The sequence below is a fragment of the Mesocricetus auratus genome, unplaced genomic scaffold (genome assembly GCF_017639785.1).
Source record: "Mesocricetus auratus isolate SY011 unplaced genomic scaffold, BCM_Maur_2.0 Super-Scaffold_100004, whole genome shotgun sequence".
NCBI classification, from domain to species: Eukaryota; Metazoa; Chordata; class Mammalia; order Rodentia; family Cricetidae; genus Mesocricetus; species Mesocricetus auratus.
This window is the reverse complement of record NW_024429189.1, coordinates 30929181-30956027: the sequence shown is the minus strand read 5'-3', so window position 1 is coordinate 30956027 and position 26847 is coordinate 30929181. Positions and strand designations below refer to the sequence as shown.

Sequence of the window (26847 nt, the reverse complement as noted above, 5' to 3'; positions counted from 1 at the left end):
CAATGTAAATGTCTTCAAATGTAAGTGAATACATGACCTAAATGATAAATACAAGCATTAATTTGTTTTGACTCATTGATCACCTAACCCAAGTCACATTTGTGTTTGGAAACATATTTCTAGATTCAAGAAGTGACTTGAATAGTATTGATAGTTCTCAGTTCAGTACATTTTACAGGGTTGTAAGGTCAAAGTAAGTACTATTTTCTATTATTTTTGCCATTGTTTTGCCAAATGTAACTGTCACTTTTTATTGAGGCATCAGAATCAGTCATTTTAATTCTCACAGTTTTGATGCTTAATGAAAAGTGAAAGTTAAACACAGCATGGTGGCATTAAAAATGCATGGTGAATCCATAGCATCTTGCATCTTAACCCTGAGGAGAATGTTCAATATACCAAAGATATTTACATATATATATGTATATAAAACATCTACATATATATTAATGTATTTGTAGGTGAGATTGACAAATTATCATAAATTACTAAGAAAAATTACAAACAAAGCATGCTTTGGGGAAGAGAAAAGATAGAAAACATGCTACTTTGTTGTTGTAATATGTGAAACATGGAAGACCTACATTTGAAATGAAGTGTCTGGATATTTAACCCTTTAAAGAACAAGCAAATTAGCATACCCACAGAGCAATTCAATCAAGGAAACATAAAGCCATTCTAATTGGTTTTAGACTTCGTGAGGTAAACAACACATCCTTTTTTTTTTTTTTAGAGCATTTCAAAATTTTGGCCCTAAAACAGAAAGACATTAAACAAGTGTAGAGAGTTTATTTCTATATCTTTCTTCTTTTAATGAAAGCATGTTTTATTGTGAAGTGTTTTAGAAAGTCCTCCATTAATCTTAATTTTATCATCTTAACAGAGGAAAAAAATGAAAATTTTTGCTCGAGTTTTTTAAATAAGAGAAATACTACATTTATTCTTTTGCATGTCAAAACTCCATTGGATCTCTTTTTACTATCACACCATAAAAATTAAGTCCATAATTCATGTTTTGATAGAGAATGTCAATTCTATATTCATGCTTATGAATTCCAGTTTCTCTGTTTATGTCAAGTTTGTCAGTCTATAGGGGTCATACGTAGATGGAGAACCTCAGTAGCAAAGGTCAAGTGTTTTTTAAATAAGATAAATAAGTAGATGGAGAACCTCAGTGTCTCTGTTTATGTCAAGTTTGTCAGTCTATATGGGTCATAAGTAGATGGAGAACCTCAGTAGCAAAGGTCAAGAGTTTTTTTAAATAAGAGAAATAAGTAGATGGAGAACCTCAGTGTCTCTGTTTATGTCAAGTTTGTCAGTCTATAGGGGTTTAAGTACATAGAGAACCTCAGTAGCAAAGGTCTTTCTCAAGCTCTTTCACTTGTGGGTAGGAGACTTATTTCTAAATTGGTAAAGTCTATACATATTTTCAGACTTCTCAGCACACATAATTATGTAAAGTGTGTGAGGAAGCAAAACAGAGTCATGAGGAGGTGTTAGAAGCCCAGGCTTAGAAACCACTGCTGACAGGATGCTGCGCAACAATACTTAATTGGATATATGAATCTTATTATAAGTACTTCCAAGTTTCTATTACCCTAACACATGCCCTGGAAAGATTTGTATGTGTTCATATAAAGGTTGACTGTACAGATGGCAACAGAGTTACTCAGATTCTCGGTTTTAGAAAAACTAAGGCATTTCACAAGTGAAACAAGAGTACTTTCTGTAAACCTTGTGTCTGCATGAATCTGCACATAGACTTTGGATTCACAGCTGTAATTCTGTCCTTCCTCCTTAAATTAACAAGAGTTAAAACACCAACAGTAATATAGGTATACATGTGGTAATAACTGGTCAGTTCAGTAAATTCCACACCTTCTTTCCTTTCCCCAAATGCGTAAATGAAAATTTCAAATATAAATATTATCCTCAGTAAAAACTGAAGTGAAAATCATAGAAATTGCAGCATGTAAAACCAGTACCTGTTTAAATAAGACATTTTTTGTCTATATGCTATTATCTGAATGAAATGAAGACAAAGTTTATTTGTTCAAAAGGTCCCCAAGTGCTATGAACATTAAAACATGGTACATTTTATTACGGGTTTTAAGATGTAGTAACTTATATGCCTTGTCAAAATTAAGATTGCGTATCAAGATTATTAACATTGGCTAGCCAAATAAGTACTAGAACTGTAAAAGCAACAATAACTTTACCAGGATGGTTTCCCCTTTCTCCTCTTCATACTCCTCCTCTGAGCAGCTGCCAGAATTTACAGCCTGCCTGCCCAGGGGTTTTTCTCTTAAACTCTAATAAAAACTGTCCTCAAGCTTCCTTTAAAAAAGCACTACATTTATATATCAGATTATAAAATCTTCAATTTCACATTAATATGTATTATGTTTTAAATTAAATCATAATTTAGAATATGAATTAATTTAAATATAGTATTTGTCTCAATGTGAGTTCTACATCCTCAAAATAGTCAGTAGAATCTTCTAATATAAGTTGATATATGTCACAGCATGCTCATAACACTTTTAATGAACTTTACATATACATGCTTCTGTGTAATATCAATGCTTTATTTCCAGTCAAGGACAGCTTCTATATTTCATTTCTGTCTTTAATTTATTAGAAATTAAAAAACAAAATTTCTATGCCTTTGTTGGCTTTATAGTGTGTAATAAGTAGAAGATAACATATTCTCATAAAGACATGGCTCAGTATAAAAACATGAAGCAACAACAGACAAAAATAGAGAACACCAAATGGCAATAGTGACCAGAAAGAAAAAAACCAACCCTTCCAGTTTAGGAAAAGGAAAGACTCTGTATATATGCATTTCAACGAAATATACACTTCTCTCATAGCACCTAAATCTGAAACAAATACTTCAAAATCAACTATTCAATTAGAACTATATAACTCATTAATATTTAATGTTGTCTCGAGACTTAATTTACTTAATGACCTCAATATACTCTGAAACAAAACTGACCTTTCACTGAACTATTTGATGTATTTGTGTATATTTGATTCAGTAGTATGAAAACTTCTGTACAATCAAAGTTTAAAGAAAACTTATCTTCACATATTTGTAAACTACTTCTGAGACTTTTGATAATGGAAAAAAATCATACAAATATTCTGTACTGTCAATCCATGTGCTAGAGGCAATTTGCCTAAGTCAGTTTTTTAAATAAGTAATCTGAAAATATTTTCATCTTTGATTTGGTTTTTAAATCAGTATTTCATGTGCTAGGTTGGTCATGAACATTCTACATACTTGAGGCTGAGCCTGAACTTCAGATTCTCTACCTAAATTATGGGATAGGTATGTACCACTATGTCCAGTTTACTCAACGCTGCAGATAAAACTTGGAGTACTGGGAACACATGGCAAGCATGCTACTGACTGAGCTACATCCCAGTCATTAATTTTTGTCCTTTAGAACTGAAGCGCATTTACAGCTGATAGAAAAGTAACAAAATCATATTATCTTCATGGTACTTGCATTTTCCTTTATCAAACCATTTTGAAGCAATTTCTTAATGTAAATGATGATGGATTCAAGAAGAAAACAAAAAATATAGGATTACTAGAAACGAATACTGCTCAAGCATGATGTCGTGTGAAGATGGTGAGGAGGCTCTTTGCACATTAAGATGCTGCAGTGTAAGCAGACATGCGCTCAAGAGCAGGAAATAGGCTTCAGATATATGCAGCCACAAAAGGCACTACAGGATCTTTTTTTTAGCAGTAATGAAATCTGTTGACTATAGCCCAGATGGGAAAAGCTTCTTTTTCTACAAAAAGTAAATAGTGGTCATTACTGTTTTAATTAGAAGGCCACTACAATGCACACCACTGCGTTGCTCTTCTCAGCTACTAGAAGAGGCTCAGAAGAACACAATACCAGATGCATTCCATTTACGTTTGCTGTTTAAATCTGTAAGTTGGCATTAGATACAGTTTAATTTACTCATTCAGGAGCCTTCCTAGAAACAAGTTCTTTGTTAAAATGTCTACATTTTGATGGTGAAAATGAAAGCAATATATAGTACACACACACATGAAAACAATTCTGCTAAAAATGTGAATTTCAATAAAATGTTTTCAAATAAAAGGGTTTAAGTATTTAGAAACAATTTAATACTCTATGGTCCCATCAAAGATACAAAAGAGCACTTACCATTTTTATCCATGGAATTTGGTTCTGATTGTTTCTTGCCGATATCAGCAAAAGACCGGACGATAGGAATTCTGTTGGTGAGTTTTTTCTGGTTCTGGTGGTGATGCTGCTTCATCAGTGCTTCGTGAACTCTGTGGCGTACGTCTTCATTCAGTTGGCCTGAGCTTACTTGCTGGTCAAGAACCATATCTGAAGATAGGAGGAAGATAAGGAACACAGCTTTTCTACTGAAAATGAACACCTTGAATATTATCCAAACTAAAACAGGGAGGAATTCCTTTAATGAATTCAACGTATTATGTTTTCAATAAAAGCTCATCTTTTATTGGATTGCTACATTTAAATTTTCAATATAAATCACTCATTTAAAAAACATACTTATTTTTCAAATATACTAAACTGTATTAAAGAAAGTTATTTTACACATTATTCATACCAATGTGTAGGAATACAATGCTGGTAATCTCAAACTAATTGATATATCTCTGTCTGTTCTCTCAAACACACACACACACACACACACACACACACACAATTACACACAATTAAGTAGAGTATAGGTCTCCTTTTGAAATTTGTGAAGACTCCAATACACTCAAAGTTTATAGCAGTGTGAACTATAGTTTCAAAGTTGGGTTTACCACTTTCACTAACCAAAAAATGAGAATCACACTAACTAAAATGAGTCCCTCTTTGCAACCCAGGCTAGCTTCAAACGTATACTACATATTTCTCAACCACCTAAAAACTCACATTACAGATGTGCAGTAGCCACCTACCCAGCTTTACACATACTTTAATTGGTTTTTGTGTGCCTTTCTAGTGAAGAATAACTTTCTTGATTCCTCTAAGTGAGGTTAGGAACCACAGGAGGGCTCTCCAGCATCTAATCCAGCATTTAGAGTGAACAAGCTTTTTGTTTGTTACAAAACCTTCTCTTTACCTAGCGGCACCCTTAGATTGTTTTAGGTAACATTCAGAAGACTGAACTGAGTACACTGACACTTTCTGTTCGTGGTATCATGAATGCCAATAAAAGAAATAGACACTTACTTTATGGGCAGTTGAAGCTCCTTATTAACATAGTATCACCACACTGAGCCTCAGTAAGACTAGTCTGCTTTCAGAAAATCAAATGTTAACTCTGTTTACTGGAAGTGCAACTTATGTAAAGCAGATGCCAACGAACTGCCTCCTGCTGACATATTCAGTACATCACAGGCTTTAACATTACCAAACTTTTCCCTGATAAAACTGGGCTTTCTTTTTGTACAAAATGAAAATGGACATGGAACACTGTAAGGGTCTTGGAACAACACTCTAGTGTGTGACCTCACAAAGATGAAAAAGCACAATACTATTACTTGAAAGGTAAGAGTAAGAATATATGTATCATATGCTGCAGTCAGGAAAATAATCTAAGGCCCTTCAAGAACTGATTAGCAAATTGAGAACAATCATTAAGAACATGATTTTCTTTGCAATTTCTATTAACCAGGGTATAGACCTCTGAAATCTGTGAAAGCTTCAATACATGCATAGTTTATAACAGTATCAGCGAGATATAACATTGGGTTTGTCAACAACAAAAGGTGCAAAGTGCCTTGGTTAAGCTGATTCATATGGCTTGCAGAAGAGGAAAATCAAAATGAGCCTGGCTTTAGCTCCATTTCTCTGTGATGCTGTATCCTCCCTCTTCTCATAGGTGTTATGATAACCTTAGTTGATTCCATGGCAGGCGAGGGTGACCAAGGCAAAGGGACAAACATGCCAGGCGACAGAGCTTAATGAGTATTGTGGCATACAGAGCTTAATGAGTTTTATGGGATACAGAGCATAATGAGAAGTTATATTAGAGAGGGAAAGGGGGGAAGGACAGAGAAAAGAGGATAAGCGACACAGAGACAGGGAGAGGACAGAAGAGGAGAGAGAAACAGGAAAAGTCCTATTTGCCCCAGGGGAACAGCAGGAAAGTGAGAGGGGAAGAGAGTGCATAAGTGGGCGGGGTCTTTCTTTTGCACCTGGGCTGACCAGGGCACTGCCTGAGTGCACCAGGCCAGGTGACAGGGCAGGCCAGCATAAATGCCTGAATCCTTGCAACAGGTGTTTCCTTTATGGGCATATGGTGACTGCCAGAAGCAACAAGGAAATATCCTTGTACGTATCCAGTAAGAAACGGATTAGCTTTAGCCACTTTCTTCATTTCACCTGGCATGGACATCAAAAATATGACTGGTATGAAGCAATCACTGTCAGTGGAGATGAAATTCATATAGATTTTGTATAGAACAAGAAATGAGTTATTTAGCCAGGCTTTTTCTTCCATGAGCCAGATGATAAGCAGTTTCTGTCACAACTACCCAAATCTGCCTTTGAACTACATTAAAACTTTCTAAAGATTACTGAAATTTTAGTTTCATACAATGAAATGTCCCAAATCACTGATCAAAAGGCCTACAAGACTAGGCAGTGGGCCATATTCAAAACAAGGAGTATATTTTGCTCTGTCACTTTCTGTTCACAATGGAAAGAAGTTGGAGATGAATATTTGGGAGTTGGCAATAACGTGTGTGTGGAGTATTTGGAAGTCATCCACTGTGATTAAAAGTCCCATTCAATTCTGAAAAGTGCATGGCATTAAAAGATGAAATGTAAATTCATATTTCGGTTCTTTGGAGATCAGTAATTATAACATCTCTGAATTAAAACAAAATAAAGGAACTAAAGAACTGTCAACATATGACATTACTTTGAAAACTTGCTATGACAGAAAAATGTACATAAAATATGTATTTTATATATAATAGTGGAAGCTACAAGGAAGTTATTCAAACACTAATATACCACAATTTTACAGACTATCCAGAAATAAGATATTATGACTCCCCTGTCTTGTATGCTAAACAGAACCTAAATTGATCATATAAAAACCACGCATGTAATAAAATTATTACTAAAATTCTATTGAATCACAATAATTTGGGCTCTATAAAATTCCCTAATTTCTACCTTTGCAATTACAGAGATGTAAGATATATTTCAAACAGATGTATAGGAGATATGCATCTGTTCATTAGCATAAGTACATTACAGAATGCATTAGTAAACTGGAAAGGTTACCCTTCTAGCTTAAGAGTCAAGCATGCTAGAGTGAGACTTAAGCACCAAAGGCTTGCATAGGATTCAATCATCACATTGTTCTCTTCACCACAATAATATTTATCAGTATTAACTTGAAAAGTTAGGAACAGATAATGCACCATAATGGCTTTGGGCCCAGAGTCAGGTCCTCACAACTCAGCAGGCAATGACGCCTAATATAGTGAACTTGGCAACGCCCAGTGCCAGGATATTGTTAAGAAAACAAGTAGGAAGAGAAAAGATAGAGAACATTACAAAACCTATCAGTAATTGTGCAAAAATGCTTGAAAACTGAAGAGCCATTTTTCACCATAAGTAGGCAATTGCTTTAACATAATCAACTCATCACGATTACCAAGAAGGCATGATTTTTTGCAAAACTTTTATAAATCTCTGTGTTTTTCAAATTTATCATATGAATACTCTGAAAATTCATTGCCTTGATTTTCAAAGACAAAGAAGCAGGAGTGGGGAATATGAAGCTGTAAATTCTACTTGACTGCCAAGTGACTAACAGCATTGTGAATACTAAATAGAACACTTAACTTTCTAGACTAGGGATTGTCATACTATGAACCTGATTGTGCGGTTTGGTTTGGTTTTTGACAGGGTCACAGTATGTATGCCTGGCTAGCCTGGAACTTACTATGAAGGTCAGACTGGCCTCAAATTCATGGAGTTCTGACTGCCTTTACCTCCCAAGGTCTGGGATTAAAGGTGTATGTCATCACACTTGGCATGAACCTGATTTTTAATAATGGATTCCCATACCAATCTTTAGTTTGTATTCAGTGAAGCAAGGTATTAATTTAACCTCCAATGAGAAAGTTTAAGTAATAAGTTGTTTTAATGAGTTATGAGTTATGATTGATAATTTGTCTATGATACTAACTTTAGCTTGGTTTTAATTTCCTTCTAACTCTCATTGACAGAATCAGGGTAAAGTATTCACACTTCAAAGAGAATATTTCCATTTTAATCTTTATAATTCTGAGTTTTAAAGAGATTAGCACAGACCATAAATTGTCTACAATGTATATAAGTAGGAAGTATTTTGACATAATTAATCTCCACATCAGAATAAATCATATCTGGAGATTTTTGGATTTGAAAAGGTTAAGTAATATTTTGAGGGATGAAGTTTGGATTTATTGAGTTCCCTGAAACACAGGGAAATAGATATGTTTTAAATTAACTTCGTCCAAAAGAAAATCCTACTTTAATTATACCAAAAATTCTTAACAGACCTGCCAGATACAAATGGGATTTTCTGCTAGTAAATCTAACAATCTCTTTAAGGAATTATCTGAGTCTGTTAAAAACATCAAAATCTGATGAAAAAAATCTGAACACACTGATGTAAAATATTTCACCACTCAAAAACAATATCTAAGCCAGGTTCCCCTAAAAAGAAATGTCTAGAAAGCACTAACTCTACGGACTTTATACATAAAGAAAGTAATGCCCCTTAAAGAAAAACAATCTAGCTTTTAGGAAATTGACACTAGCTATTAATATATGTACCTAGTTTTAACTTCCTGTGTTTCTTTGTGTTTGGTGTAAATATTCTAATGAAAATAGTAAATATTGAAGTTGGCCATCTATTTTCTTGCTATAGAACAATCACTATTTATAAGCAAGATGAGGTTTATCTCATATCCAATTTATTTTACTTCAGATAAAGTAATAAGAGAAGATTATTGTAATGTCCCTTACACAGACCATGACAACTTATTTTCACTGTTTACACAGATATGGAATTATCAGGAAAAGGAATAATAAAAAGCAGCTGAAATCATCAGAATGTAATAGAGTAAAGTAACAAAAAACTTACCTGCAATTTCTTCTAAAGTATTGGCATGCATGTCCAGTAGCACGGTTCCATTCAGAACACAGCTTCTCAGCTCAAACAAGCTGTGCAATGAAAGTGTAGCCACATAGGGCTTGCTCCACCTCTCTCCTCCATCTTCCACATCTTCTTCAAACTTCAACCACCTATACAAAGGCATATTCTTGTGACTACAGTAAGTACCATAATGCAGGAGAATTTTTGTTAAGAGAAGCTTTTTCTTTGAGAGTAGCCTTCCCGCCAGCCTGGTTCTAGAGCCCCATCAGTCCCAAATAAACACACAGGAGGCTATATTAATTATGAAACTGTTGGCCTTGCTTGTTTCTTACTGGCTAGCTCTGACTTGAGTAATTACCCCATAATTGTTAATCTAAGTATGTCTCTTACCGGAGAATAGTTCCAGGCTTCCTACCTCATGGCGTTACATGTTGACTCTCCTGTGTTTCTCCTTCCCAGAATCCTCCTGGACTCCTAGCCCCACCTATCTAGATTCCTATTGGCCAGCAGTAATTTATTGACATATACACAGGACTTCCCCAACAAACAAGCTGTGCAATGAAAGTGTAGCCACATAGGGCTTGCTCCACCTCTCTCCTCCGTCTTCCACATCTTCTTCAAACTTCAACCACCTGTACAAAGGCATATTCTTGTGACTACAGTAAGTACCATAATGCAGGAGAATTATCCCTTAACACAAAAGTAAATGCTATAAAAAGAAATGGGTTCTTGATTTTGTGGGTTTGTGGAAATAAAGAAAAGTTATCCTGGTTTACTGTTACTTTCTCTTTAATTGGGTTAAACAAACATTTCAATTAAAATAGATTATTAAAAACAAAGAAGTTCAATTTTTATTAATTTATGAAGTTCTGCAGTAATGTTTTTTAATAAAAATTCACTACTGCCACTATTCCAGAACTAATAAAAAAAAGCATTTTCCTTTATGGAGAAATGTTTGTAGCTCAAAAAAGAAACTGTACTCATTTTTTTTCTGTAGTTGAGACTCTTAAATCTCAGTATCTTAGAATGATAATTTTCCAGTAAATTTGTATGAGGCTTATGCAGTTTGAGATTTATTGTGTAGGGAAAATTCTTGTTATATTTGTCTGGAAGAAAGCTCTTTATGGCAATCAGTAGTAGACCCCTGGATATACAAGGATTGAGAATGGACATCATTCCATGGGTATTTATGCCAAGGATGGAACAAAACTTCTGGAGCCAAGTGGAAAACTACTGTCTTCTTAATGTAAAAGAAATACTCGGCAATATGCAGAAATGCCTGTAATTAAGACAAATAGGAAAGACAAAGGAAGCCAATGTTTTTACTGTTCGGGCATCAACTACTGAATGCTTTAGGGACTTGCTGTCTAATCGAAACAGAGGACCTGTTTAGTTCCACCACTTCTTGGTGAACTCTAACCTAAACTGCCTCTTCTTTTCCTATTCCCTCATACCTGCTTCTGGCCTTATCACTTTGTCCATACTTCCTCTTTCCAAATGAAAATACAAAAAATCTATATGATATTATATTGCTGTTTATGTAATAAAATGACTCAGCTTCAGTGGATAAAAACCCCTAGACAGAGAATCGAATGTAGATGGTAACCAAAGAGTTTGTTAGAATGTGCACCGTAAAAAGGAGTTTCCAGAAAGCCATGAATCTGTCTCTGGTATTCAGGGAGCAAAATACTATTCAGGGAATCAAAAGTAAATTACTAGGAAAGATCTACACCTTCCTAATATTTACACATAGTGGGAAAACATAAGCTTTTAAAGAAACCATGAAGGATTAAAAAAATCACATTTTATCCCTAAATCATTGACAAAAATCTCTTCAAAGAACATTTTGTCAAGATAGATTTTGTATTTCCATAATTGTTTGTTTATTCAATGGTTCTATTCTTTGTTACTGTTGTTGCTTATTGTTGCTGGGAGAGAGGGTGTGGGGATTCTAGCTGGAGAATCCCAGTTGTTGAAATTACAGGTGTGGACCACCCTACTCAGCTAAGGAGTTTTCTATTTGAGTATGTGTATGGAGGTGCACATGTAGGTGTGCATGTTTGGGGAGAGGATGAACATACACATGGGTCCATGTGAAAGCCATAGTTCAATCACTAGTGTCACTCCCCAGGGATCATCCACCATATCTTTTATGTTTTATCCATTCTTTGAGGATTCCATAAAATATATAAAATGTATTCAAATAATTTTTATTTAAATTAGAAACAATTTTATTTTACATGTCATTCCCAGTTTCCTCTCCTCCCATCCTCCCATGTCCCTCACTGACTCTACTATCCCAACCCCAATCCACTGCCCAGGGAGGTGAGGCCTTACACAGGGGCTCATCAGAGTGTGTTACATCATTTGGGGGAGGACCCAGGCCCTCCCCTGGGTATCTAGGTTGATAAAGTATCCCTCCATGGGGAATGGGCTCCCAATGTCCATTTGTGCAATAGGGATGAATACTGGTTCCACTGCTAGAGGCCCCATAGACTGTCCAGGCCTCTTAACTGATACCCACGTTCACGGGGCTTGGTTCAGTCCTATGCTGGTTCCCCAGCTGTCAGACTGGGGTCTGTGAGCTCCCCCTTGTCCAGGTCAGCTATTTCTGTGGGTTTCCTCAGCATGGTCTTGACCTTTTTGTTCATCACTCCTCCCTCTCTACAACTGGATTCCAGGAATTCGGCTCTTTTGATTTTATTTTTTTCCTGTTCCCAGAACACCTCCCAGATCCTCCCAACAATTCCCTACACATTTAACCTCATGTTCTTTCTCTATCTTAAATAAATGTGAAAAACAAAGAACATAGAGTTTGGTTTTGATTGGCCAACTACTCTTGAGTATGGTTGACATATCCAATACTAGGCCATAAGGGAAAAAATGCCATTTTTCCCTCTCCCAGAAGCTATCACTTTTGAATGACTTCTTTGTTAGTGGTGAGATTTTGTGCCCACTTCCCCTCCTCTTTTATGGGACTTTTGTATGGCTTGAGATTGTACAGGTCTCATACATGCTGTTACAGTCTGTGAGTTCATATGTGCATCAGCCCTCTTGTGTCTGGAAAATAGTTTCCTTGAGGTTATTCACAACTTCTGGGTCTTACAGTAATCTCTCTGTCCCTTCTACAAAGACCTCTGAGCCTTGAGAAGAAGAGTATGATAAAGACACCCCATTTAGGAATGAGAATTCCTTGTTTTTGAGACAGTGTCTCTTATTAGAATCTAGTCTTCACTGATTATGCTGAGCTTGCTGGCCAGGGAGCCCAAGGGATCCTTCTGTTTCTTTCTTTCCAGAGCTGGGATCACAGGAACACACTACACACTACATACCTGGCTTTTTTTACCTAGGTGTTGGGGGTTGAACTCAGAAGCTCTTTATATTGTGTGGCAAGCATTTTACTACTGAGCTCTATCCCTAGACCCTTTAAGAATTTTTCATCTGATTGATTCCTGAAGTTATCTGCCCCTCACACAACCATAATACTCATACTCATTTGATGATAATTAGTGTTGGCCTTTCTGAGAGAGTGGGATATTAGTACTTGGCTACCTTTTAATTGTATGCACCCATGTGACTGTAACTTGTTCTGATCAATGAGCTCAGAGTGCAAATTATGAGTGTCACCTCCATGACAGAATATTTAACAGCCAACATGGGACTACCTTGATTGTTCTTTTTTGATGAAATTGGAGCCAACCATGTCCAAGATGGAGGCTATTCTATTAACCAAAGTGCTTAACAACAAATATATATAGAGCTTACAATAATCCATGAGGAACATGTATAATTAGTCACAAGTGAACAGTATTAAGCCATTAAGATTACAGAGTATTTTATAGCATAAACCAGCAGATTCCAACTGATATAAACCGTGACCTTATCTATCTATCCCAGCAAAAATATCCAAACAAACAAAACAAGTTAAGATCATTGTTCAGTGTTACTAAAGCTTTTCCTGAGGCCCTGATATATATATATATATATATATATATATATATATATATATATATATATATATGGGACACAGTTCCTTCTCTAAAACCAGGAACGTGTTGGCAGAGCCAGTAATGACCTGGGGCAAGGGCCTTTGGGGAACTTTGGCTTTGGATCCTGAGAACCCAAATTTTCAGATCCAAGGCTGTGGGCAATTTCTCCAAAATGCAAACTTTATCTTCTCTATTTCCTATCTCTTCATCTTCTAACCTCTGGTATTCTCTCTCAAGATCCTGTCCCTGATGATTGACCTGCTGATCCAAGTCAGGTGAGAATGAATATGACTTCTATACATTCAATTAATTAGTATTTCTTTCCATATATGCATATATATGACACACACAGTACATACTCATATTTGTGTGTGTATTGAGCTGTGATCGCATTGAGTGGTTATATAACAAAAATTAACTTCTTGATGAGTGATTTGAGACAGACTCCAATAGAGAAAGTTCCTTGGCTCAGATGACAATAAGGAATCTGACCTTTATTAGCAATATACACACAAACTACAGTGTGAACAAGATAAAGTGTTAAATTGAAATTGCTCTGGGCCAATTTCTCATATGAATAAACATTAAACAAACTCAGCACATTAATAAATTGTTGAAGATCTCCTGGCTAACAATCTTCAAATCCAACTTGTTGTGACTTGGTTTTCCCCAGAGTTTCTCATCATTATAGAATTCTCCAGCTTCAATTTAGTTTGGCAATTTTCAGCCTAAAGTTCCTACATTTCTTCCTGTGGCAGAAAAAAAGTAACTAATACATTTAATTTTCAACCATAGCTGAAAACAATCTCATCAAGAAAAAGTTCTGCTCTTTTCCTTCTTATTTATATATATATGTATATATTTTTTTTTAGACTAAGAGTAAGAAAACAACTTTTATTAAATCTCCTATCACTTTGTGTGCTACCCACAGGTGATGTGATTTTCAGACAAGAGGAGAGAGGATGAAGGGAAGATGGGGCAGAGAGAGGGAAGAGGAAGAAAGGAGACAGAGAAGAGCCAAGAGTGGATTAAGAGGGAGGCAGGGGGAGGAAAGGTAAGAAGAGGGAGGCAGAGGTGGAGGGGTTAGAGAAGAAGGAGGAAAGAAGGGTGGGGAGGAGGAGCAGGAGAAAAAGAACAGGAGGAGGAGGAAGAAGAAGAAGAAAACCACGACGACTACAGTATCACATGGGCTGGCACAAATTTCACTGAGGAACCATATTAGGTTTCAAAACAATGAATTATGGAGAGGTTTAATAGTGTTTGTGGGAGAACATATTTCTGTTCCATGTAAAATATTCTCACAGTTTCTAGAGCTGCAGTTCTTTCTATCATATATACAGTTTTTTAAATTACTTGATTATGTCTGTGTTAACTGACCTATAAATATATATATTATATACAAACTTACAATTTTATGTAGTATTTATAAATTTTTTCTGCTAAATAATGTTCTTCTGTATAGACAGGATAGATGCATCAAGGTTTGTTTACTGCAATTTATTACTCAAAAGTTTTTCTTTTACAAAAAACCCTATTATGAACATTCATAGAGAAATTAATGTATAAACTTAAACTTCTGTGTAACAAATTCCTAAGAGTACAATTGTTGTATCAAATAGTAAATATGTGCTTATTTGTGGAAGAATCTGCCAGAGTTTTTCTATAGCATTTTATTCACAGCAGCCAAAATGTGAAAAGCTGAAGTCCTCTGCACTCTTAATAGAACTTACCATGTTGCCAATGTTTTATCTTAACTATTTTAGTAAAGTAGTAACATGTCACAGTTTTAATTCGCCTTTTCCTAAATATTACTGGTAGTGAATACTTTATATGTTATTTGCCACACATGTGGTGTGTGTGTGTGTGTGTGTGTGTGTGTGTGTGTGTGTTCTATCTTCTCCCATAACACTCAAAAGAAACTATGGTTCTATCAAACCACCCATGCCCATAACAGGACCTGCTGTGTTCCAAGACTTCTAAATTTCTATATTTTAATTTGTCTTCCCCTAAAGTTTAATTGCAGTGAATCTGTATATGATACTTACACATATACACACACATATAAAATATTTGTGTATATATATGCCATACACATTCTTTGGGAAAGCTGCTATATTTCTACATATTTTCCTGCCTTTGAGCATTGACAGTGCCTTCTTTATTTCATATCTTTACACATTGTCAAAAACCAATTAGCCATGCATGTTGGTCTATTTCTTGGTTCTTGATTAGAACCCTAGGATTTATGTATGTATATGAACAGACATTTTAAAAACAAACCCAAGTGCTTATTGCTTCATTTATACTAAATACTTCCAATTGAGGGCTTGCTTCTGCTAAAAAAGAATGGAAGTCCTAAGCTGCTTAGTAGCTAAAATGACCAAATATAATTTACATGCATGGATGGTTTGATGTAACCATAGGTTATGAACATTATGGGAGAAGACAGAAGGCACTTTCCATAAAATTACAAATATCAAGTTACTAAAAATACCACACTTTCAAGATTCAGTGCTTTATGCCATCTCCAGAATGATGCCAAAGCTTTAAGAGACATTTAAGTGAATGTTTTAAGGAGACTATATTAAAAAATAATACATATCTTATGAGTATATATGTTTTCTGTGTTTCACCCAATTTCATCCTTTAAATATACAGATAAAGAGGTAGTAGGGCATCTTAGATTCTGTTTCAAGACTTTTAGCCATTGAGTATATGTTAAGCTACTAAATGTCTCACTGAATTAATGAATTAATGGGTCAATTACTCCAAATAAATTTACTGACATTTGTTTGAATAGTAAACAAAAGCAAATAAGAGTCTCAGATCATGAAGAGAATTTGATGGATGATACAAATAATAAAATATAAAATTTGTAGGCCAAATACATGGCATTTTGTCTATGCAGTGGGGGATTTACACCCTGAGCAAACTGCTTTTATCCACCCAGTGTGTTTGGATCTGTTCTGACCCATGATTAACACCCTGCATTCTCTTCCTAATAAACAACATTAAATAGGTGTTTCATGAATTCTTTGAGGATTAAGTTGAGGAAAATCTGCCCCACTTGTATTAAAATACACAAAGCAAATTCTTTTGCCATTTAACAACAGATATTTTCAAGAGAAATTAACTCGGCAGGTATTATTTACCACTAACTCAGCTTAACATTTTTAGGAAGTTTTATTCTCTGATTTTATCAAACAGAAAGGAGTGCTAAAGGTATAGATTCAAAATTATGGCTTTGGGGAAAGTAAGATGTCTCCAGATAAGGCACTCACTTTTAAGAGTGTTGAGGTAAGATTGGTAAATATCTGTAAAACAGTTCATCTTACAGGAGAAAGAAACTACAGAAATCCAGTGTTTAATGACACTAACTATTCTGTTCTTTAATAATTTCTTTGATTTTTCTGAGATTGTAATATAATTACATCATTTCTCCACTCCCTTTCCTCTCTCCAAACCCTCTGACATATGCCACCTTTCAGAATCGTGGCCTCTTTTTTCATCATTAACTGTTGTTACATACATAGATGCACATGATATATGTACCTCTAAATATTCCTAAATATTTGAATACAACCTGCTCAGTCTGCATGATGTTACTTGCATGCATGTTTTCAGGGATATATTCATCCTTCTGATCTTTATACTTCACATTCCACTGGAAAAATCCAGATGATATGAATATTTACTAATCTCAAATATGAAATTCCTTCACAGCTTCAAAAATTGTTTTGTTGCACTAGCACTTTTCTGTGCTGCCTTTAAATATCAAAGACTTAAGTACTAGTCCCTATTTGGCCCCTTCTGTGCTCACTTATAAAAGGCGTTTTTAAAGGGCAATGAATGAAGCATGCTGTCTCCATTAGTACACAGCTGTGGTAGCTTTTCTCACTTTGTATTAATACTACTGTATGTTATTGTAAGTGGAACAGTATAATTTTGTTATTTCATTAGCCTTTCATATACTTCTTTTATGGTTTCAAAGTAAACTGCTGTTTTCCACAAACATTTATTAAGTTGCTAACTTTCAAAACTTTAACTTCTAAATCTAAAAATTTGTTCAAGTTTTGCTTGGCAAAAGTAATAGTTATAAATCATTCAAATGTGGTATATGATAACTGCAAAATGCTGATAAAATATATCTTTTATTTTTGCTCTTAAAGTAAAAAGCTACTGATTCCACATAGAATTCTAACCAAAAGAAATAAGTGGGTCAAGGCATATTCTAATTATTTAATAGAATCCATTTGCATTTGAAAGATCAGATGGATTCATAAATTAACCCAAGTTATTTTTAGATCAACAAAGGCAGCAAAACAAAGCTACTTCTGTCACTTTAAAACTCACTAAAATTTAAATATCCAACAAATACATTCTGTTTTCCTTGAAGTATTACATCCCAGCCAAAATGCAAGTACCTTTCTCTTAAATGTCTATTCTGTTTGTTATCAAATGTCTCCATGAACTTCAAACAGCTGTGCCAGACTTACGACTCTAAACATACAGCTGCAAATATGAATCCTATCTAGTATTAATAGAGGATAGTAATAATTAACTAGACCACCTCTCATTCTTTGTAAATAAAAAGCAACACACTGCTCATTCAGGATGTGCATACAATTCCAGTCATTTCATGAGAGCATGATGAAATCCTAACGTGCTCAACTCTGAGAGTGAATGATGTTTCTAATGTTCTTTCTGCCACTTCCCAGCTTTCTGAGACTGGGAAAGCTATAAGCAGATTTCTGAATCAAAGATATGGATCATTTATGATCCAGAAAGTGGAAAATGTCCAACAATTCTTAAAACAAGGAGGTTCTCAGGACAAAAAACATAGATTTCAATTTCAATTCTCATTTCTATTATGAAGGTATAGAGTAAAGAAAAATCTAAAAGACAATAACCTAAGATTACAGTAGTGGTGTGAATATATTGGCAGTAGCCAACCCCTTTCTAATTGGACTTTGAGACGTGCTAAACAACTTTACACCATTTATGGTATTGGAAACTTAGCTGACTACTCAGTACTAGTGAAGTCATGGATCTTGGAGGGAAACCTACAACTGCTATTTACTAAACCAGCATAGTCCCTAAAAAGGAATCTAAACATTTGTCCTTTCAGTCACAGATAAGTGTAGTCTTCACATCTATCAAGAAGGCTTCTCTTTGCCATAGATGAAGACTACAGAAACCACAACCAGTCAAAATACAGAATTATGGAGCCGGGTCCCAATGAATCCATCTACTGGTTTAGAAGGAGGAAAGGGAAGGACAAAACATTGTATTATAGTTTCAAAAATTGAAAAAATAAATCTCAAAATTGAGTACTTCTTAGCAATAAATTAGAGACTTGCTTCAACTAATTCATGGCACAGTTATCTCATCTACCTCCTTTCCTGCCAACCAGGAACATATGTTTCCTGTAGCCAGTAGAGAACAGATGCTTCTACCCTTAAAGAGAGCTGTGGGAACTTTATTCCATTATCAAGGTTTTAAACATAAAATGGGCAGAGTTATATCACAGCATTATATATTGCTTTTCTGTTACCAAATAAAGATGGGAAAATGTATCATGTATTTTTGAAGAATCGAGAGTTTTGTTGTTTCGTTTTCTTTTTAGTGTTGTTTGGTTTTGTTTTTAGGCTATTTTCATTATGTAGCCTTAGTTTGCCTGAAATTCACCATGTAGACCAGGTTGGCCTCAAGCTCACAAACATCAACTACTTCTGCCTGGAATTAAGAGAGTATACCACCATGTCAGTTCACCTTATAGTTTTGGATGCAGTTGGAAAGAGGTGAGGTTCACTCCTTTATGAAAAGTTTTCAATAAAGTCAGTAACAACAGAATAGCACAACATCAATTTAAATCACACAAACAAAACCAAAGTAAAAAAAAAGACATAATGGGCAAAAGGAATATTATTTTGTAGGTAAAAGTAAGCATATATAATGTCAAATTTCACTAATAAAAATTAAATAATATGTTATATGTCTGAAACAGAAAAACAGCATGAGTTAGTGAGGATCAATGATTTAGATGGAGTAAATTTATACATCAATTGTGGATGGTTAAATTTCTCAAGTTTACAGTAGTAATTTTGTAATAGCTATCACAGTGAAAGAAAAATGCCTTTCTTCTTTAGTACATAGAATTCTGCTGTTAAGAATTTATTCTCCATAAATAAGTACAATATAGGGTTAAAATATATGTGGAAAAAAATCATTACAACAATTTTATTGGTAAAAGGAACAGACATGAACATCTATACAGTCTGGCTCAGTAAATTTCATCCATTTAGTTTAATGCAATGCCACAATTTAAAAGAAAGTATAAAACTTATATGGCCAATATAAGAAACATTATAAGTATATGAAACTAAAAGCAAGTTAAACACTTTATAATATAAATAAAAAAGGGGGAAACATGTATATTAAGTTTCAAAAGGAGCTTTTAATAGTGATACCTGTTGAAGGAGGCATAAATTAAGATAGAGAAACAATTTCATCTACTATTTCATACTTTTTGAATCTTCAGATATTGGCAGTTTTCTTTTGGCTTAGTTTCTTGTCGGTTTGTTAACAGAGATTGCCTAGAAGAAAATCCCCCTTTTCCTTTTAAATTACCTCAGTATAGCTAGGTATAGTGGCACACAACTTTAACCTCAGCACTTGGGAGGCATAGCTAAACAGATCTCTAAGTTTGAGGGCAGCTTGGTCTACAAAGAGAGTTCCAGGATGGTCAAGGCTATATAGAGAAATACTGTCTCAAAAACTACTTTAACGTAAATAAAATATCTATATAGATTGCTTAAAAATATATTCAATAAATTTTATATTGGTCAGTATTGTTCATTATACTCATTATCATTCATTCATCAATAGCATGGTTGAACACTTAACACTGACTCTGTTGGACAGAGTTAAGGCAAACTAGTACAGCCTCGAGTTTAATATCCATTGAAGGGCAATTGTTTTCTGAATGCTGATTCAGCATGAGGCCCCTTAGGAAGGCACTCAACATCAAAAGCAGTTTCATTAGAGCTGTTTTACCATGAGAGATAGATTAACAAAACAATAACCTCAGTATTAACTGTGTACTCAGAGCACATCCTCTCCCTGTGCTGAACATACCAACCCTTCTACTTTTCTGCTTGGCCAACTCCAAACACAGCCATCAAGAGTCATCTTAGGAAGGATACAGTTCAGCTCTATGATAAATCTATTTTTATCCTTTCAAGAATCATTACTTTCAGTTTTTGAGATTAACATAATTAAATCGTTTGCACCTTCCTTTATTTTCTTAGTTACTGTTTTGCTGCTGTGAAGAGATACCATAGCCAAGGAAACGCTTGTAAATGAAATCGTTTAATTGGGGGCTTGCTTAGAGTTTTAGGGACTTAGTCCATGATCATCATGGTAGGAAGCATCTGGGAATACAGGCATGGAGTTGGGAGGTTTACATCTCGATCCACATGCAGCAGGCAGAGGGTGAGACACTGAGCCTGGTGTGGACTTTTGAAGGCTCAAAGCCCACTCTCAGTGACACATCTCCTCCAACAAGGTCACACCTCTTAATCCTTCCTACACAGTTCCACTAACTGAAAACTAAATATTCATATACATAAGCTTCTTGGGCTATGATTCTCATTCAAACTATCATGCATTTTGTTCCTCCTGACTCTCCCAAATATCCCTCCTTGTTCTCTTTCAAATTCATGCTCTCCTTTTTCAATAATTATTGTTACATTTACTATAAGTAACATTATACAGACTGATCAGCTTTTATTTATTTATTTACGAATATGTATAGGAAGGCAGTGTGTGTGTGTGTGTGTGTGTGTGTGTGTGTGTGTGCGCGTGTGTGTAGAGGGTATGATGCTGAGAAGGAAGGGAGGATATGGGAGGAGTCGAAACAGAAAGAGAGGGATGAATATAAAGTAAATACAATACCCATGAATGAAAATCTCAAAATACGTTAAATTAAAAAAAATAAAAACATGAGTCAGCTCAGGAATCATTCATCCTGTGTAGTTATTCTGACTCTTTCTCTGCTACCCTTGTGGCTAAGGTTCTTACCATCAAGAATATGGTCCTTAAATCAAAAGTATTTAACATGGCATCAAACGGAAGCTTGATAAAGAAATGAATCATCACAGAAGTTTTGTTGAAAAAAATCTAAATTTCTATCAATATTGACTAAATAAAGTTCAGTTATATAGCAATGAGATAATTTAAAAGATTGCATAAACTTACGTTGCTGATACAAAAAATGAAAAAGTTGAGGTTCTATGCCTAATACATGCAAAATCTACATTTTTAGTTAAACCTCATTGGAGTCATATTCATATAAAAATCTGGAAATCAGTAGACCAAGGGCAATCCTCAGCTTTCCTAGTTACTATGCATGCCTTAATCACAGCATTCATTACAAGGCATTTACAATTGTGTCATTGTGTCTAGACAAGATGTGAAATTATTGGCAGCAAGATCTAATGCCTTTGCTGCTGCAGCTGCTGTTCTATATACCATTTAATATTCCATAAACAATTGCTGAATACATGAATTAGGTGTAAATGAGCACAAATTAATGAAAGGTACAAATTTTAACTCACTGATTTTATAGTAATTCATCAATCATATGGCACTACCAAAATATTAATTACAAATGATAGCAAAGGTAGTTTTTAAGAAAACATTAGAAAACACTGAATTTATTGTCTTATCCTGGGAAAATAACATAAAATATTTTTATTCATTACCAAATACTACATGAAATTGAGGACTATAACTAAAGCCTCTTTTCATGTTTATTCTTTATTTTTAAAAAAGCCCCCACAGTGAAATTATCATGATATCACCAATTTGAGTGTAAGTCAGAAGCTGAAAAGATAGAAACAAATTACTTTTGATTTCCATTGTTGTGTTGATGGTTCGAAAATCATGTTACTGTTTATCTTTAAGACTGCAGCTGTAGCTGACTCAGCATCACTGTTTAATTGCTGCCTTCAGATGTCATTCTGATCTATATCCCATTATAAGATCTGCCCCAGACAGATGAGCAAATTCAAAAACTGCAAAAACTCCAGACACTTGCAGAATTGTTGCACTGGCACTCTATTCTTCTGATGGCTTAATTTATAAAGAAATATGCTTTCACTCTACGACCCAAACCTTTACCTGGCTGTTTCTCGCCATTCGGCATCTTCCCCTTCACGCCAGCAAATTTCATCCAGCTCTGTGAAAAGGTCATGAGGAATGTGCTCCTCGTCATCATCCTCAGTTCCAAGAATAAACTGTACCCGCTGTGATGGGGTATCTATGAAAAACGCACACAGAAGGACATGTGTTTATCACAGCTACAAGCTTTAATGCCCAAGTTGATACCTTTGATACAACCCCAACCCCACACCCCTTGTTTTCATCACCTAAGCATTCAACTCATCTTAACATAATACTGTCTAACATAATTTAGGGCCACAGATATGTAAGTGTATATGCACAGAAAGCCTTTGTAGGAAGAAATAAAACTGTATCATAGATGACATGATTAATATACAAAGAAAGTATTACACAAAACCTAAAAAGAAATATAATAACTAGAGACATACATAGCAAGATTACACTTGTGTAAGATTCCACTCAGATCATTCTTATATAATAGATTATTATATAGTATAATTTCATAATCAAAATACAATGGCTTCAACGTATTAGTTTTGGGCACTGGCAAGGTATTTTCTTTGTAGGTATTAAGAATAATAATTCTGTTTAGTAATACTAACATGTTTTAAGAAACCTGTCAAACTATGTTCTGTGTAAGATGAACAATAACTGAGATAATAGCTAAATCTTATGATTAATTACTTTTTCAAAGGAAGATGCTAACTTAGGAAATGAAGAAAGTTTTCTGAAAACAAGACTAATAAATACATAAGAAAAAGATACACTTAAAGGTGTGCCACATGCTTTCCTTAACTACTTTGTCTAAGATAAGGATCTGGCGCTATTTTATCCTACAAGAATACTATCTTAGAAATACAGTTTTGTGTTTCCCAACATGATCTCACCAAATAATTTCTAGTTGGCTTGCTACCTCTCGCTATTTTACAATCAAACACTATATCAAATAACCATAAATAGAACATTATTGTAATCTATAGTTACACTAAGAAATCAGTTCAGCATTTTCTTTGGATATGTGTAGGGCAGGCAGCACAGTTGTTTTATTGTTGTTGTGGCATAAAGGAGTCTCCTCAACCTTCCAATTGCTTGTCAAGCGACATACCACACAGTGGGTGCCTTAACACTAATGCGTTTCTAATATCTGTAAAACATATTTCATTTCAGTACTTCTAATTATTTCAGTTTACTCATCAATAATTTGGGTGTCTACAATACTATGCATCCATCCATAAAATTTAATTACTATCTACATGTGACTTAAACTTGAGAATTTTTAGTGTATCCCCTTAGAAAGCATCAAGATGAGTTACTATATACCTCCAATGTATAAATCACAAAACGAACAAGAAATAACAACCTCCTATTCAAGAATAAAGAGGGCTTGAGAGTGTGATGTAGATATCAGGCATTCAAAAGACTTCTCTAAGACACAATAATAATAATAATAATAATAATAATAACAGTAGCACAGAAAATAGCGATTTACTCTTTAATGATGGAGATCATTTACTTGGTTCAAAATAACATATGCTTTCTTGTTTCTGGCTTTTAATTCTTTAAAATAAAATTATTTTATGGGTTTTATGCTCTATTCATCAAAGTTTTTTCATGACCATCCAGCAACATTTTAATATCTTTTAAAAGGATTTGGATTTTGTTCCAATAGAAATTCATGATGCATTGTCTAATGCCTGTTTTTTGTCTATTGGAAGTAGATACTTTAAAGAAGTATGATGTATGTTGTGATATATACATAATCATAAAGAAAAATTCTCTTGGTTAATGTAACTATTCCTTCTTAAAATACAGGTATTTTATTTGTAGCTTCTGAAATCATAGGCTACTGTAATATAAACTTCAGCCAAGATTTTTATAAAATAAGTTTATAGCAAAATATAGCAAATAAGCTTTTAACATAAACTAGATATAGAATATAGCATAAGCAAAATCAAGAATCCACGTTTATATTTAATAAAACATGCAGTGAAAGCAAAAATGACAAAAAAGAGAAATTTGCCTAAAGAATAATATCTTTTCTTCTAAGTAGACTTTAATGGAATCTAGAGACACATCATTAAGAGATTAAAACATGGATCCAGGGTTCCCCTAGCCCTTCATTCCTGTTTCTACAGACTTATTCTTTGTCCTACTGTAGCCTGCCTGTGGGAGGCCCTCCTCCCATCATATTTCCATTTTCTGGGGACTCTGCTTGTTGCTGGGGACCAAGTTTAGCTCTTTCCAAAAGACTTTATCAGCCTTCTCTTCTAGTCCATCTCCATTCCTTTGTGTTAGCCACCAACACAGATAAACATTCTCTACCAGGGACTCCCAGTGGTTACACTGGACCGGGTCTCAAAAGAGCTCTTTGCTGGGGACACAACAGCCACCATGCTTGTCTAGGATCCAGAGACTGGCAATAGCAACCAAAGACTGGAACACCCACCCAACAAGAAAAAGACCAGATAGCAACACCACGACACACCTCAAACGTCCTAACTATAAATGCCGAGACACCAGTGCAAAAACAACTTTCTCTGAGGCATGAATGGGGTGTGGGTTGGGGGTAAGGTGGAGGCAGCAGTAGGGTGAGAGGAAGGGGAACTGGGATTGTTATGTAAAATAAAAATAGATTGTTTTGAAAAATAAAAACAAAAGTAATTAGAAAAAAATGTTAAATGAAATAAGCACATCTAGTTAGAAGGTATTTGGTATTACCTGTTAAAGTTGAAAATATACACGCTCCATGGTACAGCAATAACCAATCATACTCATGTGTATAATATGTTCACTGACAGACTTATAAATAAAAGTATCCATATGACTTTTCTCATAGTTGCTCCTACACTCTAAATTTCTAACAGTAAAATGCTTAATATACAGAAGTACATTTATATTGCATAATAATGAAAAATAATAAATAAAGCTATATAAAAAACGTTAGTGAGTTCTATAAAAAGAGTATTGAAACAGGGCCTCCTGAAGGATCTCTTTTATATAAATTCAGCAACAGGAAACACACTCCACTTAAGAAGGAGGATATCAAGCCTTCCTAGAGACATGAGAGCAGTGATCTGGAAAAAGCAGAGAGGATTCTGGGGTCAACTCAGCTGGTTGTTAATTGGGTTTTTCTGAGTCATAGTTCAGTGAGTTGTGCAAGTGTTAACCTATATTTTAGCACCTGTGAATACTGCTGTTATACTAAGGAAAATAAAAAATTTAAATATATTCCTATCTATCATCAAGTTGGGAGTTAAAATGGGAGCAAAAGGCTATTACCTATCAAAAAAGTAGCTCTTTGAATTCAGGTTTTTCTATACCGGTTCCATTTCTCCTGAAGTGTGCATTCAACTTGCCATATAACCTAGAAAAGTCATCTAATTCCAAGACTGTGCTAACACACACAGTATCTTTGTGTACCATTTTAAATAACTGGCTAATAGAGTTTATATTCTCAAATTTATTTATACTGCTTATAGATTAACCAGCAGTAACTGGCATAATCCTCTTTAATCTTCTTGTAACATTCTTTGAGAGGGTGAAGGGAAAATCAATTTTTCTGAATTTCACTCAATGCAATTCATATTTTTAGTGACTGTAAATTCACTCTTGAAACTGGTCATTCAGATATTCATTAACAATCCCACCTAAAAGCAAAATTTAAATTATACAAAGTGAGTAAATGATGACACAAAGATTAACAAGACACAAAACTGAACAGTTTCCATTTGTTACAGTAAAGGGGAATATCAAATATTTACCATCGCATTTTCATGAAAACTACTGTATTTACTGATAATGGCATCAAAAGTAAGGGGATCCCTAGAAGCCACATATAAGCCAGGTCTGGCAGTACATGTCTACAACCCCAGAACTATAGGAAAGTGGAGAGACAAAGACTCCCAGTGCTTGCTGGTCACCAAGCACTAAATTCACCAAGTTCACTCCAAGTTCACTAAGAGGCCTCATCTTGGGAAAAATAAAAGTGATAGCAACTGAGGAAAATACCTATATCAGAGCTTCTGACACCCACATGGAAGCACACACACATACATGTACATGTACACATATGGGCACACACACATGTGTATATACACATGAACCCATGTATACATATACCTAAAATTGTTTAAAAATTAAAGTGATATAACCTTATTTGTTGTTAGAAAATATTTTGTGTGATCAAACTCCTCATTGCCACCACTGTACAACCAACCACTTTTGAACTCACCAAGAAATCACATTCCAGCTCTGGTTCTTGTGAACTGAAAGCAGTCATCATTTGTCTGTGACATAAGAGTACTCACTCTTAGCTATACAGAAAGTCTTTCCTTTTAAAACATTTAGATTCTTAAAACCACAAGTCACATAATAAGCTGCACTATGTCTGATGATATCCAGCATGTGCCAGGTGAGAGAATTCTCAAGCATACCAAACTCTATGGGGGATCATCAAAGTCTGTCACATCATTTGGGGGACAGCCTA

The 26847-nt window shown here is 34.8% G+C and overlaps 1 protein-coding gene across 6 annotated transcripts in view; it reads right to left on the bottom strand.

The window, feature by feature from the left end:
- The window catches only part of Slc4a10 (solute carrier family 4 member 10), a 250075-nt gene that overhangs the window by 99851 nt on the left and 123377 nt on the right, over positions 1-26847 (bottom strand). For all 6 annotated transcript variants that reach the window (XM_021226586.2, XM_021226588.2, XM_021226589.2 and 3 more), the window contains exons 4-6: positions 22359-22497; positions 9175-9335; positions 4200-4388 (exon numbers count right to left, since the gene is read on the bottom strand). In XM_021226586.2, the coding sequence (XP_021082245.1) occupies positions 4200-4388; positions 9175-9335; positions 22359-22497 (489 nt within the window). The remainder of the gene's footprint in view (positions 1-4199; positions 4389-9174; positions 9336-22358; positions 22498-26847) is intronic.